The sequence below is a fragment of the Phragmites australis genome, chromosome 4 (assembly GCF_958298935.1).
Source record: "Phragmites australis chromosome 4, lpPhrAust1.1, whole genome shotgun sequence".
NCBI lineage: Eukaryota > Viridiplantae > Streptophyta > Magnoliopsida > Poales > Poaceae > Phragmites > Phragmites australis.
Window position 1 is genome coordinate 45,711,510 of NC_084924.1, and position 15,420 is coordinate 45,726,929.

The following is a 15,420-nucleotide window of genomic DNA, read 5'->3' on the forward strand; positions in this document are numbered from 1 at the left end:
GAGCCCGAGTTTAGTTGGAACAGGAGCCAATTATTTGACAAGATGGCGAGAGCAGCGACTGATCCCAACCGCAAGGCCTCGAGGTACCATCGTGCGATAATTCAGTCTGATCTCGGACGATCGGAACCAATAAGATCTCCTGTTTTAGGGAGATGGAAATCACAAGTGTTCGGACACTTGCTGGGGTGATCAGTGGCTGCAGCTTTCAATGATCCAACTGACAGACCTGCTTTAAATATCACCAGAAATAATAAGACATAACCACTTGACAGTAAAAACTTGTTATTCGTTTCACACGTCTAGTTCGTATTTTCTGCGCCTTCGACAATCGATGATGAACAGGACCAACTATTCGCTTGCATTGCAAGCTCTCGATTCGCGTTGATGATCGAGTGACAACAAAATGGTCAAGGAAGCCAATGAGTTTGCTGGGGAAGCCCTTTCACCTCCTGAAGATTGTACTGTCCTCTGAATCACGCTCGCTTGGCATCTACCCCTTTCAGGCTTTTCACTGAGTGAGTGACTCGTGGGGGTCAGTCAGTCAAACGACCGATCGATCGATCCCCATCAAGATGGATCGACCGGTCATCACTCCCTCATCATTTGCCATCTCTCCGTCGTCTTTTAGCTCCTCCCTTGTAGGATTGGATTGGTCGCCATCCAAGCTTTTTTCTTTCGCCGAAACTGTGACCAGCAGGCACAGGAACAGCAACCAAAAGAAACGAGGAAGGTTGTGGTGGCAGCCAAGCGTGCAAGAGTACCAGCATTGCAGAACCTCATCATCAAGTACTCAAGTCATCATATAACCTGCAGGAGTCGATGGAAGGCAAGACCGGGCCATCGTTTTCGGCGAACACGTCGGCGAGAAACTAGACGCCAGGCAATCATCCCTTGATGGACCAGGGCCTAACCATAACCCTTTGCTGACCTTTCAGCAAGGAACCCATGGATAGAGCTTTCAGGCTGTGACCGTAGGACCTCCAGTAATGATAGCAACAGCCAACGCTCAGGATTCAGATGAGATAACGAAAAGACAGGCTCAGCACTTTTCAAGCATGACCAGAGATCACAAAAATTTGAGACAAGGAACATTGAAATTTTAACATAGCTCAGTTCAGGAGGTTTTGCTTAGAGTTCCGAAATTGACGAACCTCGAAAATGGAAAGAAAGCTATGCAACAACACAGGGAAAGTGCTAATCAATTTAAATCTGATAACAAGCTTCACTTTGAAAAATTAGAGACACCATGGTGGTTGCGCCGGCATGGAAAGACGGTCCTCAAACCGGACGCTCACAGAGCAGCAAACAAAACTGAGGCGGCGCAGACGCCCCCTCGAAGAAGCCTGCTCTGCTGCGCTTATGATCTTGCGGTAGCAAACTTTGCATACACTGATGAACCCCTACTTGCACATCAATTGGGCACCCCGCTGCTCCCCTATAGTGCTTGGAAATCCTTCTTCAGACGTCAAACAGAGAAAAATGGACCATCTCCGCAGCTCCAGCAACTTACATAGGCTGCCTTTGATCTGCACTCAGCATATCAAGTGCAGCATGATACTCCCAGGCCGCCACAGAAGAAGCTTCAAAGGATCTTCACAAATGGTGGTACATCTTCCCTTGGCCCATCAAGTGACCGATACATGTATAAGATGTCAATACCTTCGGTCCTTTCATTCTCAGGCTGCCCATTTATCAACTCCACCACCATCTGCGGTAGCCCACGAGCCACCTCCTTGCACCCTTGCAGCGTCAGGTTGCAGCCTGACATCCAGACGAAACGCATGTTGTAGAAATGGTGCATCCCAGAGAGGAGGCCGGCGTCACCGAAAGGGCAGTCTCTTATCTCAAGCTTCTCTAGCTTTGAACAGCCCCGGAGAATGTGTTGCAGCGCCAGATCACTATTTCCAGCAAACGCCACGGAGAGCGTCCGCAAGGACTTGCCATACTGGCCAATGTACTCAAATGCCCGGTCAGTAAGGTGCCCAGATGTGGACAGCCTGGTAAGCTTGCTGCAATTCCGAACAATGGCACCAAACCCTTCATCCATAGGCTCACCGGTCGCATGGTCAGGCTGGTGTCGTCCCATTATACATAACCGGAATACCTTGAGCTCCGGGCAGTTTTCCGACATGGTGATAACAGCAGCATTGGTCATTGTCTGGCAAAAATATAATATTGAACGGAGCCCAGGGCAACCCCGGGAGATGGCAGTAAGGCCAACCTCTGAAACCAACTCGTCGGCGTCCTCGTGTGCGTCCAATGGGAGCACACGAAGAGACTGGAGCTTCTTGCAGAAATTCCCCACGGTCTCGAGCCCTTCATCACGCACAGAGTCAAGCACCTAGCAAAGAAGTCGTCATCAGAAAACCAGAACCACACATACCAGGTAAAATCAAGCTGATGAAACAATCCAGTCAGTACCCATAGCGTCTCAAGATTGAAGCATTGCCCGATGAACATTACAATCTGATTGGGGGTGACCGGGGCGTAGCTTAAGTCGAGGCTCGTCAAGTTGGCGCACACCACAGCGATGGTTGGCAGGAACTCCTGCGCGAGGTCACGGAAGCCGGACAGCGAAACGAGCGTGCGCGCTCGCCCAACGGACGCGAACGCGGACACCATCTGCCCAAAGTTGACCCCCTCGTCGCCGCCGTCCGCCGGCCGGAACGAGCCGGTGCCGAGGTGCGTCAGCCGCGGCGCGTGCGCCATGAGCCGGCGCAGCTGCCCGAGCGATACGTGCTGGTTGACTCTCAGGCGGCTGAGGTGCGGCGACCGCGCCACAAGCGCCTCGAGCGCGGCGAAGGCAACCGGCGGCCCGTAGCACTCGAAGGAGAGCGACTCGAGGTTGGTCGGCTCCGGCGGGAACGCCGCCACCCAGTCCACCACCTCCTGCTCGTCCTCCTCGGCCATGTCGCACTCCACCACGTCGAGCACTCGCAGCCCCCTGTAAGCAACATCCATCGAGACAATAGAGGAACGCATCAAGCGCACCGTTACCGCAATCCCGCAAGGAATGACGCAGAGGAACGGCACGGAGATCAGAGGAGGTGAGGAGATACCTGCAATGGGTGGCGATGGAGGCAAGGCCGCGTGAGGAGAAGCCGTCGCAGAGGAGCAGGGAGAGGTCGAGGAAGGATGCGGGGAGGGAGCCGGAGAGGAGGTCGAGGTCGGCGTCAGTGACGGGGATGCGCTTGAGGTAGAGCGAGGTGAGTGCGGGGAAGGTGCCGGATGCGACGGCGGCGGCCCAGGGGCGGAAGGCGGACGCGGCCCAGCCGGGCGGGAGGAGGTTGAAGTCGGCGAAGCGCGGGCGGCCCTTGAGGAGGAGGCTCCGCGCGTTGGGGAAGCGCCGCGCGGTGCGGGCCGCGGAGGCCGCGAGGAGGTTGCGGACGGCGACAGACTCGCGGGTGGCGGACTCGGCCCGGTGCCAGGAGCGGCAGACGAGGGACGCGGCGCTACGGTCCCCCGGCGCGTCGAGGAACTTGAGCACCGTCTCGAGCACGTTGTCGAGGACCTGGTCCGCGGGCGGCGACGCGCTCGGCCGCTTCGGCGGCGGCTGGTCCTCGTCCTCCTCCGACATCGCGCGCGGGTTGGCGATGCGGCGTGGAAGGCGGTCAAGTAGGACGAGATGGATGAGTGGGAGGGGAAGCCTGCGGAGTGGAGGTGGAGGCGCCTGAGCTGCGCTGCTCTGCTCTGCTCGGCGGGCTGGGTGGTGGGGTGGGTGTGATGTGTACTTGTGTTCGCCTGCGGTCGGTCTACGCAACCGCTTGCGTTGGGTAGAGCCGTGGAGCGGTAGATCTCTCCCCGTTTCTTCTCCCCTTTGCGACGGCAGCGCGGTAGATCCAACACGACACTTCTACGTTAATTTCTGAATTTATAAACTAACATAAAGTTATTTTAAATCTCTATTTTTAATTTAAAATACAAATAAGATTGCTTAATCAAATGCCCTTAGTATACCTACGGCTTCAATTAAACGAATTTTTAGAGTTAAAAAATATAGCTTTAAAAATTTTAGAGCTGTAAACATAATTATCTGTTTCTTTTTAGTAAAATTATGTTTTGTTTCTCCAAATTAATTCAAAAAATACCGACAATTATTAGTGGACTCAGGCCTCTTGTGTTATGTTCAGGCACCGGTTTATAAAATATAAGTTTTTCTGGTTGCAACTGGATTTTGTAGTTCATGCGTTACAAACATCTCTTAAGCTATGAGAAATTGTAGCTAGTGTGGTCGTTTATCCAACGATTTCAACCAGGTAAAATTTTGTATTATACCCCCAAATTCGACAGTACTTCATAGAGAAACTTCATGTGACATCTGATGTGAGATGCACAAGGCCTGTCATTTGTCATCAGAGAAAAAAAAAGTCTTGAGCTAGCGTTAGTTAAACAAACTTTGCTCTTGTGAGGATCCGATCACTTGCCTGTGTTGTTAAGTGTAGCTAATTTCTAAAGTCATCAATAGACATTTGGCAGATTAGTTGAGGTGAGTGACAACAAGGCAGCGGTTAAAATCCACTTCGGAAAGTCTGAGTTGCTATGTTGTTAGAGCGGCGAGATTTGCAACGGTGATTTGAACCGGTCTTTAATTTTTTAGCTATGTTGAGTGATGTTTGAACCATTTTTGTCTCCATTGTTCAAAATTTCAGGAGTTTTAGCCGATTTTTCCTCTAATTAATCTTGATGTTGTATAGTTTTCGGATCCTATTTTTTTATAAATTAAATTAACTTTTTTTAATGATAAATTGGCAGAGCTTGTGCCGTCATTTTGAAAGAAAAAAAATTTGATATGAGTGACGAAGAAAGCAAAGCGATGAAGAAAAACCAATGGCCATGCTCGTGCAAGTTCCAGCTGAAGTTAACCAAGGCCATCGTTGAACTAGTCATGCAGATCAGTTGGGCCACTCGATCGAAAAGCAGTCCAAAATCCAGACCAAAAATTAATCCCACTGCTGCCCAGTCCACATGCATCAGGAGCTTTGTTTACAACGCAACAGCAAAGAGCGAGAGATAGGCCAAGGAAAGGTTCTTTGTTTTTGTTTCTTCCCACATCTTTTATTGCGCTTGGTCGGCCTTTGCAGGCAGGGATTGCTGTCAGTCAAGGCATTGGGATTCTTAGTGCACACATTTGTTTAAGCACCCCTGTTTACAAACTCCCTGTTAGAAAACAAGAAGTAAAGCTCATTATAATGTCCCGGTTGTCTATGTATTCTACAAATTAATCTGAGCCATTGCTCACTGCTGTGCTGTGCTGTGCAGCACCTTGTATATGTATTCAAAGATGCTGATTTGCATGTCAATGGGGAACCCTAAACCCAAGGATCAGAACAGCATTGAAATTAACCTGGTCACTTGACTTGATCAGCAGCACTTTGCTCAGCTCCAATTCAAGTTCCCTTTTAGCCTTTTCGAATTACATGCAGAGAACATAGCATAGTACTTGATGCTCCAGCAACTCAATATGTACAACCAAGCTGTGCAGAATGAGCATTCGGTGCTTGCAGTCATCTCAGATTATCTCCAGGCCAGTCTTTCTGTCATGTGATCTTGCTGTTCCTCATCAGGACTTCAGATGCCTGGCAATCTCGGGCACAAGCTGTTCACTGCACCACAGAGGCAAGTACACATATTTTCAGCATCCCTTCACTTTCAGAAGAACAAAAAAAAAACCATCAACCACATAATAATCTTCTGCAATGTGATGTGGTAGGATGATACTCCATTTTCTTTTTCCTTTTCTTTTCAGAGAACAGGTATCACATCATGCTTCGACACATCACGTTGGCCGGTGGGTGTGGCATTAGTTTACTGCATCTGGTTTGCAGGTTTATTAGCATGAGATTCAAGACAGACCCAGATCGATCGTGTTGTTACGAGCACGGCACCGCGGATTCTTTTGAATAAGTTGCAGGCAGATGAGCTGTCCATCTCCAAACACGAAAAGGCCATGCACTATTATTTGACTTGCCGATATCATAATGCAATTCCCCGCACGGAGAAACGGAAACTGGAGGCAAAAGTCGCCACCTTTCTTAGTGGACTTCCTGCTCTGCATATCTTGATTCTCCTTTCTCTCTGGTTGAACTTATCATTTGCAACTCAAGCTCACTCAAAAAAGTACTGGTGGACCACACACATATAGAACTGCCCGTTGTTTTTCTGACTGCATGAAACAATGCACTTCGTTTTAAGAGTTGCAGGCAATAGACGTATTCTGATTTGTTCATCTTTTGACCAGGTGTCTGATGCAATATTCTGAATTTGTTCTGTATGTGCAATCAAAAGTCAATTACCTTGCAGAAAGATGGTGATCAAGGCACAGCTCAGACTGTCCACTCACAACATGCAAGGGATTTTTTTTCCCTTGCAAAGAACATGCAAATTATTGATGGAAAATCCTGATTTTGTTCAATAAATTTTCTGCTCTCCGTGTTAGTAGCCGATCGATTTGTCCAGCAAATTTACACAGCCTTTGCAAAAACAATTATTTTAATATCGTACTGCACGGTGCCATGTGACTCCATATCAGCCTCTGTACATCAAAGCATATAATTATCTTCAATATTTATGATGATAAACTATTTTATTTCATGGTGGGAATACATTTTGATCTGTCCCATGTTAATTGATATTATATAGTGCTGACCATACACTGTACTTTTTTATGGTTTGTTTACAGGTTGGAATCAAACCAACTATTACAGTGTCTAGAGATTCCTAATAACATCATTTAGCACTGCCATGTATTTTCTCATGTGGTACCCTAAAGTTTACAGAGAGAATTTCCATATTTACCACTGAAAAAAAATTGTGACCAAGGGTGGTCAAGCAATGTTAGTAAGAAGAAGAAAAAGATTGACTAGAAAAGGAAAAGGGGCTCTGCAGTTCCTTCTCACAAGAGTGTTAGAATTATTAACAGGGAGGATTAACAATGGAAGCTAAGGTAACTAGGAGAGTCCAAGTTAAGAACCTTGAGATTCCAGGTAATACCAATTTATTTGCCTATTTTACTATATTTAATGATGTTGATGATGACTACCTAGAGGAAGTAGCTAGCAAGGTAGGAATTATTTTTACTCTGACGGAGGGTGAGGTAAATCAGATAGGGACTATGAAAGCTTTTTTTTACGCCTCTCCACTAGGTATAGCTATAGTATTTGTTCATGAGTGCGCACTTACCCCATACAAAATACACGCACACCTAAACACACCTCTCACACACACATTATCAGCTCTACAACTACACACAGCTTAAAGGTCACGTCCTTAGAGAGATCACCAGGACCCACATGGATCCCATAGACGACGGGCATGTCATAGTACCTTTGTGGTATCAGCGGGAGAGGCTCAGGAAATTATTCTAGCCCGAACGCACAGGTGCGAGATGGGGGATCGATCCCCCATCGACTTAGCACCACACTGGTGCCTTGCCACCGAGCTATACGCTCGTTCGCGGGGCCATGAAAGCTGGAGAGTTTGCAAGAGCTGCTTTGGCGGAAGCTGAATTTAAAGCTTATCTAGAAAAAAGAAGAGAACATGAAAGGTTAACAGAAGAGGAGTTGCATAGTTTGAAGATGAATGTGATTAACAATGGAGATAGAGCTAATGAGACACCCCAGATACTTCTAACAGGACGGGTCCTGGTAGAAGAAAATCTGGGGGGGAGTAATTCTAAATAGAAACTATGAAGTTTATCTTCTGGAATATTAGAAGTTTGGGTAAACCTGATAGGAGAAGATATGTGAGAGAGTTTGTTTTGGAGGAAAGACTTGATGCTCTGGGTTTACATGAAACTTTAAAAGCTAATTTTACTATGTGTCCTCCAAAAGAGTAATGAGGTCTTGGTATTGTCAATACAAAACTCTTCAATGACTGCTTGATCACAAAATGGATCTGGAAACTTTACAATAATAGGAATGATGATTGGTGCTGGCTGTTAAGGGCTAAATATATGCCTAACGGTGATTTTTTTTCAGTCTTCTGCTGCTAGAGGTTCTCAATTTGGCAAGGTTTACATAAAGTTAAGCATCTCTTCAAATAGGGTGCTATCCATAAGGTAGGAAATGGTAAATTGACGTAGTTTTGGAATGATGTGTGGTTGAGAAACACTCCTTTGAGGATTCAATTTCCTAGGATTTATGTTGTATGTTCCAATCCTACTACTATGGTGGCAGATTGTGCAAAGGATGGCTGGAATATGGATTTTAGGAGTTTTGGAGATCTAGAGATGCAGGCATGAAATTTATTGCAAGATTTACTATAGGAGGTCCATCTCACGTGTGAGATGGATGGTGTTGAATGGGCTCTGTCTCCGTCTAAGATGTTTATTGTCAAATCCTTATATAACTTCCTTGCTTTTGGTGGTATTCAACATAGGGTAGCTGACAAGCTTTGGAAGTGTCGTTTACCATTGAAAATAGGGATCTTCCTCTAGCATTTGTTTCAGAACAAAATTCAGTCTGGTCATAAATTGAAAAAAGAGACACTGGCAAGGGAGCGAGTGTTGTGTTTTGCGTGGCTGTACTGAAATAGTTAATCACATCCTTTTCAATTGTGTGTTGGCGTGATTTGTGTGGAGCATCTTATCATAAGTGTTTGGCTGGGAGACTCAGCCAAATTCTGTTGACACTTTGCTACATGATGGGATCGCAGATATCTTTGGTGTCAATTACAAATTAGGCCTTTTCTTGTTTGCAGATTTAGCTTGGACTCTCTAGAGCACAAGGAACAAGATGGCTATCCAAAAAGTTTTTCCTAATCAGTCTATTGATGTCGTTTATGCTGATATGTCTTACTTACAGAAGTGGAAGCTCCTTTTGAAGACGAATGATAAGGAGAAGCTTGAACAAATCTCAGCAAGGGTGCTGCTTTGGGCGGAAAACTTCCATCCATCTTCAAACAATATCTCGGATGTGATGTTCATGTAATAGGATAGCTTGTGCTTGCTCTTTCTAGCTTCTGTTAGTAGTTACCTTCGTATGCTTTTGGATAATTGATAACCCCAGTATGTAAAAGACTTGTGTTTATCGGCTTTCAATAAAAACGGGGTATATCATTTTGTCTAAAAAAATTGTCATTTCTTTTGTGCCACCGAAAAAGTTGTTTTCCTTCTATGCCATTTGTGTTCTAATTTTTTCCCTCCCTTCCTTTAGATGAAACAATCAAGTTAGAGCGAAAGGACAATGTACTCGACTGCTAGCCCTCGTATTACTATTTAGAGGAAGAAAATTCTTGACTCATCTAAGCAAGGAACGAACACCGAATAGTACTTAGCGACACAATAAGGCTTTTGTAAACAAAGGTATTTGAGAAACCGGAGAAGGAAAACTCGATAATTCATCTGTGAATATTTATATTGAGCCAAATTTACTTTTCTCCAAGTGTTACAAACACGTTGGTCCAAGTGTACTAGGATATATTAGAACCTAGCCCATCGTCAAGAGCTTACAAACTCTTTGCCAAATCTCTCTCTGATAAACCAAAACTATAAAAAAGAAGATTAAATTATCATAAATATTACTCAAGAATGCTCTTCCTTCCCTAGACCTTGACTGTTCCATAGGGAAGAAAAACTCCGAGCGGTCAATCAAAGTCAAAGAAGTGGTTAATCCCTTGTTTAGGCAATTCAGATAGACTTTTCTTCCTTTTTTAAAACTAACATACTGAGAAATCAGATACAATTATCTTACTCACAATCAACACATAAAGAACATCTTCATCTGACTCTTACCCGTGTTCACTTAGAATAAGATTAAAGAACATCGAGAAATAAATACTCGGTATTTTACTTTGACTCGATGAAGATTTATCAAAAATTATCTTGACTTTGAGTTTCACATGACGGTTATCAAGAAAAAAGAAATGTTCAAAGATCCCAGACAATCTTATCAGTTGAATTATTCGAAAAAACGATAAAATATAACCGACCATCCTTACCAATTGATCAAACTTACATATAAAACTTACAAAGTTGACCAATACTCTAAAGGTTGTTGAGTACTTGGCCATCCTCCATTGCCAGCCTAACTGACACTGGTCGGGTAACCTTGGCTATTATTTAAGGGTCTTCCTATTTGGAAGAAAAATTATTCATGTTAGCTTGGTTTTGAATTTTTCTTAAACCATATCCCCTAGTATAACAGTCTTTAAGTCTTGTTTTGCCTAATTAATCTCACAAAAAGATAATTATAATAGAGGTGTGTCTAGATCTAATCTCAAGGATATGATGAGTTTGCTTGTGTTGTAAGCCTTGAAGCCGTTACCAGATTTATTTGATCTTGGCTCGAAATTGTTGTATATTTCAATAGATTATTTCTGTTTTTATCTGACTAGTCTTGCTTCATATTGCTTTTTCTGAGTCTTAATTTTTTTCCTCTCCCTTCCGAATGTACTCCATCTCCTTATACAGTATGATCATGGAGATATATTATATTCGAAGTCTCTGAGTGTAACCTTTTCGGATTATATTATTTTCAAATATCTAAAAAAAATCTAACATGGGGATAGTTTTCGTGTATAACACGATGAGCTGCCTAAAATATTGATACATATCTTATTTATCTCATGACGGTTATAAAAAGATACCGTATCAGATTAAGGGCACGTGTTCTGCATCTATCTTTAGAATATGTCGTATTTTTAATAAGTCTTAATTATTAATCATCAAATTCTCCTCAGTAATGGTTATAAAAAAGATACATGATCAGGCTAAGCTAGAACCATGATGTGACGTTGGAGCCAATAACCGGTGGGCTATTGGTGCCCAGCTTTTACAAGGCCCCTTGAGCATGTCCAAAGGTGGCTCTGGTCCTTAGTGGTGGTAGGTCGCAGGATCGGCAATTGAACTGCGCAAGGCCGACGCCACGGTCGTGTGTCGGGCGAATGGATCGAAACCTCATCAAAAACGGCGTGCAGACGAGAGGGAAGGCGTAGGCAGCGGCGTACCTCTCGCGGCCGGCGAACCGTCGACCCGTGCCCGCGCGTTGGCGCCCGCCGTGCGATACTGCGGTCCCCGGCCGTGCACTGTGCTCACGCCCTGCCTGATTCCCCGCGCGGGCGGGCTCCTGGCGACCGCAGTAAGTATTCGGCCTGGAGACGCAAGGACGCCACCGCGCGCGGGGGAGAGGCCCAAGCCCCAAGGGCCAGGCTTTCTGTTTCCTTCCGCGCTCGCCTTGCGTGCTTCCTCGGGCCGTCGTTGTGCGGGCGTGTACCGTCCGTGGCCTTGCCCCTTTAGCGGGCCGAGCGGGTACTCCCTCGTGCGCTGGGTCGTTTCATCAGCTGCAAGGCCGGCGCCCACGGGCGGAGAGGGCTCACGTGCCGTTAGCCTGTTCGGTGGCGCGCGAAAGATCCCTATATTTCGAAAATAAAAAAATGCAAAACTAAAGATGATATATTAAAAAAATAAACATGTCACTTTTACAACGGATGACATGTTAAAAAATAAAAAAACACAGCGGTGCATTGCTCTCAAAATTCAAAACACATTTAGTCATGATTTAGTTTTTTGTAATTTTTTTATTTTCGAAAGGCCGGAATAGAACCGTTGGTAAAGAGCCAAAGAGGAAGCAGCACTTTTTTTAAACATGTGGGGCCTGCGACCTCACCTGACAGACCGACATGTGGGCCTGCGAGCAATAACGCGTAGACGCGTCACCGTCACATGACACATGACGAATTCACGAGGCGTAGTACTTTGAATCTGGAGTTTCTTTGAGAATTCACACGCCATACGATACGAGAGGACAGCGGATATTCGTTTTTCTATTGCAAAGAGAACACCTTCGTGGCTAAGCATTTTGGCTGATCAAATCGAGTTTGGACTTTGAAGCACCGTGCTTAGAGATGGCTGCACCGTGTTTCTCAGAGAAAAAAATAAAAATAAAATCGAACAACTTGACACGCCCTCGTACGGTCGTACCAGACACGGCTGGCTCCCAAATAAATTCGTCAGCCAGAAAAAAAGAAGTTCAGCAAAAACACCTGGATCCTGCAGACCAGAGTTACGCGGCACCCTTGTCCACGACCTGTGGACATCGAGCCCAACGGGCCCCGCCGGCGACATGAATCCTCCCGCAGCAGCCGCGTCCACCGGCGGAGCAGACCGCGCCGCGGCCGTGCCGGAGTACGCGCCGTACCCGAGGCTCTCGCCGGAGGACGTGGCCCCGCCCCCGCCTCCCCCGTACCACGCCGCCACCGCCGCGCCGCCTCCCTACGGCGGCAACCCCTACGTCTCCTCCCCTGCCGGTGGCGCCGCCACTGCACCGAAGAGTGCGTCTCCCCACGCCCCAAATCTGGCATCGTTAGCTGCATATTTGACTGAAATTTGGATCGTTCCTTACGTTTTTTCTTTGGGTTGCAGATACGATGGACTCGGTGAAGGACGTGCTCGGGAAGATGGGGAAGAGGTTCGGCGAGGCGGCCCGCAAGACCGAGAACATCACCGGGAACTTCTGGCAGCATTGTGAGTTTCGATTTTATAGTTGTTCGATCTTTTGACAAAATTCGATTATGAAGTTATTGCTTTGTGTTTTTCATCAGATTGTGAATGTGTAGTTTATGGTCAAGTTGATTTTGTTCTCGTGGTATGGAATTAATTTGTCAGTTGTACTGCTGGTTAGCCGCGATGAATTCTTATTGATGGGGTCAGATAAAAAGAGGGACAACTAAGTTTAGTTGACTCTAGTTTCACTTGATTCCACTTGTGTACGTTTGATTTGGAATTTCTGGTGAGCATTGCAGATTTATGATGGAGCTAACTTAAGGTTTAACTGACTTTTGGGGTGTTTTGTACAATTCCTTTTTGCAGCATTGTTAGGTATACCTGTATTAAGTTCATTTGTGGGGATAATGACTGATTATGCGGCTTCTAAGCTCATGTGACTGACAAGTTTGGTTCCATGTATTTGGTTGTACGATGTGTGATGACATGTTTATGCATAGTTGTTAGATAAATTATGACTACATTTCTTCAAGTTCTTAAAACGTAGAGAAGCTGAAGTATTCAGATCTTCCTTATATTTTCTAATGTATCAGATCAACTAATATAGTTAGTGTTGGAATGAAATGTCACCTTTGCATTGTTTGCCGGATACATTGATCCTGCGCATTCTTGTATTGAGTCATAGCACGGTCTTCTCATGTGGCATGTATAATTGATCTTTTTCATCTTTAAACAGTGAAAACTGGACCAAGCATCACTGATGCAGCAATGGGCAGGATCTCACAGATCACCAAAGTCATTGCGGAAGGTGGATATGAAAATTTTTTCCATCAAACCTTTGATGTTGGCCCCGGCGAAAAACTCAAGAAACCATATGCATGTTATTTGTCAACCTCTGCTGGTCCTGTCATGGGTGTTCTTTACTTGTCCAATGTAAAGCTGGCATTCTGCAGCGATAATCCACTTGCTTACAAGGTTGGAGACACAACTGAGTGGAGCTACTACAAGGTAATTATCAGGAACTCAGGAAGTATAAAGTCTGTTTTCCGATAGACAGTTCATATCGAAGCTTATTTTGTTAAGATAATCAGGCTTACAGAGTTCTCTTGAAATAATACGCCAGGCTTAATATATTTTATGAAAAGTAAAGTTGCAGAATTCGTAAAATCAGTTTTGATTCTACTTGTCATTATAGTTCCTTCTTTTTCTGCAAATAGGAATATGTTGGTAATCTCATTTGCTGGCATTAGTCATCACTTACTAATATCTGTACTTTATAAGAGAATATGTAACTTATAAACTGTTCTATATCTGAAAACAGGTGGTCATCCCCCTTGCTCAACTGAGGTCAGTTGATTCTTCAACAAGCAGAACCAACACAGCTGAGAAGTACATTCAGGTGGTTTCTGTTGATAACCATGAGTTTTGGTTCATGGGCTTCGTGTACTACGACAATGCCGTGAAGAATCTACAGGAAGCACATCAGGAGGCTCAGAGCTTACGTGCTCAGTGATGTCTATAGATTAGAGCTACAGTTGTGATATACTTTGTGTTTGGACAAATGGACTGTTATCTCGGTTTAGTTGGATAGGTATTGGCATTTGCCGCGATTTGTACCTTTCTTAAAAATCAGTTTTTCAATGTGTGACGTAGTGTGCATCCTGTCCTGTTTGTTTTTGTGAATTGTCATCTATGATTTGAACCCATTTTGATTCAGAAGTAGTTCAGAGTACTTTGTAAATATTCCTACACGGTCATCTGTGAATTATCATCTTTGATTTGAGCCCATTTACTGTGTCATCACACTTCTTCAAATTTCAACTGGGGGCTGCTCTGTCCATGCCCTCAACAGTTCAGGACATACATTCCACAAATTTATTAACCTCATAGAGCATACCTAACAGTGAGCTATTCTTTTCTTAAGATAAAATAGATAATTACTGCACTAGCCACATGAGGACACCATTTGTAGGTACGTTGCCAAAGTAGCGAGGTGCAAATAAGAAGAAGCACTTTCTTGCCAACAACAGCAAAATAATCCCTAACCATAACCCTCAAATGAAGAATCACCAACATCAGTCCTTAGTCTATTGTCACATTTGAGGTAAACTTTACAGACATGATAATTGTCAAATTAACAATGCTACTTGATTCCTATACACTAGAAAAAAAAATGAAGTCTCGTTTTGGAAAGGAAGGAGAAAAGGCCAAAAACAATAAATTAAAAATAAAACGAACTGAATCTTAACATCTGCGAGGCAGGAATTACCCTCCATCAACAATTTCGTTAAGGCATAAAAAGATAAGATCCAGGTTTTCAACTGCAGTCCTTTTGTCCACATTGTTTCTTGAATGGAAAACACAGAGACCAACTTTGATTAGTTTAAAAGAGCAAACATCCTAACAACATTGAACCGGAGAAACCGCAATAAAAGACAGGGTGCAATAAGAAAGGAATTAGCGCAAAAAGCTGAGAAGAAGGTCAATAGCTTTAGAGAACCCCTGACGAACGTGTACACATCGATGCAATAAAAGATGCTAAAATGAGCTCATTCTCCTCCCCTCCAGTTACAAAAACAATGTAGATCTTGGATGAACTTGTACACAACGATGTGACAGTGAAACATTTCTATCTCAGCTACAAAGCGAAAACAAAAAGAAGTTCTGGATGACTTGAAATAAACAAACCAGCAATTAAAATTGCTTTGCTTTCTCTTGCAATACAGTAGGAGTTTTCTGAAATTACCAAAACTGAATGTTTAACCAAGAAAAGTAAGGCATTTAAAATGGCACCAGACATCACTTGAGAACCAAATATTTGTTGGGAAAGTACATTATTTGACCACAAGTTTCGAATCCTTAGTGAATGTCAACAAAAATAACAGAATCCGTGAGTACACCAGAGATAATATTCTTCTGCAAGATCAGGGAGAAACTGAAACATGAGAGAGATCCAAAAGCAATTTGCAAAATCAAGACAA

At 44.3% G+C, this 15,420-nt stretch overlaps 2 protein-coding genes across 2 annotated transcripts; one reads left to right on the forward strand and one right to left on the reverse strand.

Moving 5' to 3' along the window:
* Window positions 1-1,075: 1,075 nt before the first annotated feature.
* LOC133916810 (transport inhibitor response 1-like protein) lies at window positions 1,076-3,712 on the reverse strand. Its single transcript, XM_062360666.1, has 3 exons — window positions 3,060-3,712; window positions 2,422-2,944; window positions 1,076-2,341 (listed from the first exon to the last, which is right to left on the reverse strand). The coding sequence occupies exons 1-3, from the start codon at window positions 3,575-3,577 to the stop codon at window positions 1,583-1,585; spliced, it is 1,800 nt and encodes a 599-aa protein (XP_062216650.1). The 5' UTR covers window positions 3,578-3,712; the 3' UTR covers window positions 1,076-1,582.
* Window positions 3,713-11,948: 8,236 nt separating this feature from the next.
* Window positions 11,949-14,196, forward strand: LOC133916812 (GEM-like protein 1). Its single transcript, XM_062360667.1, has 4 exons — window positions 11,949-12,267; window positions 12,359-12,460; window positions 13,176-13,447; window positions 13,761-14,196. Exons 1-4 carry the CDS (start codon window positions 12,060-12,062, stop codon window positions 13,950-13,952), a joined length of 774 nt encoding a protein of 257 aa, XP_062216651.1. The 5' UTR covers window positions 11,949-12,059; the 3' UTR covers window positions 13,953-14,196.
* Window positions 14,197-15,420: the final 1,224 nt, after the last annotated feature.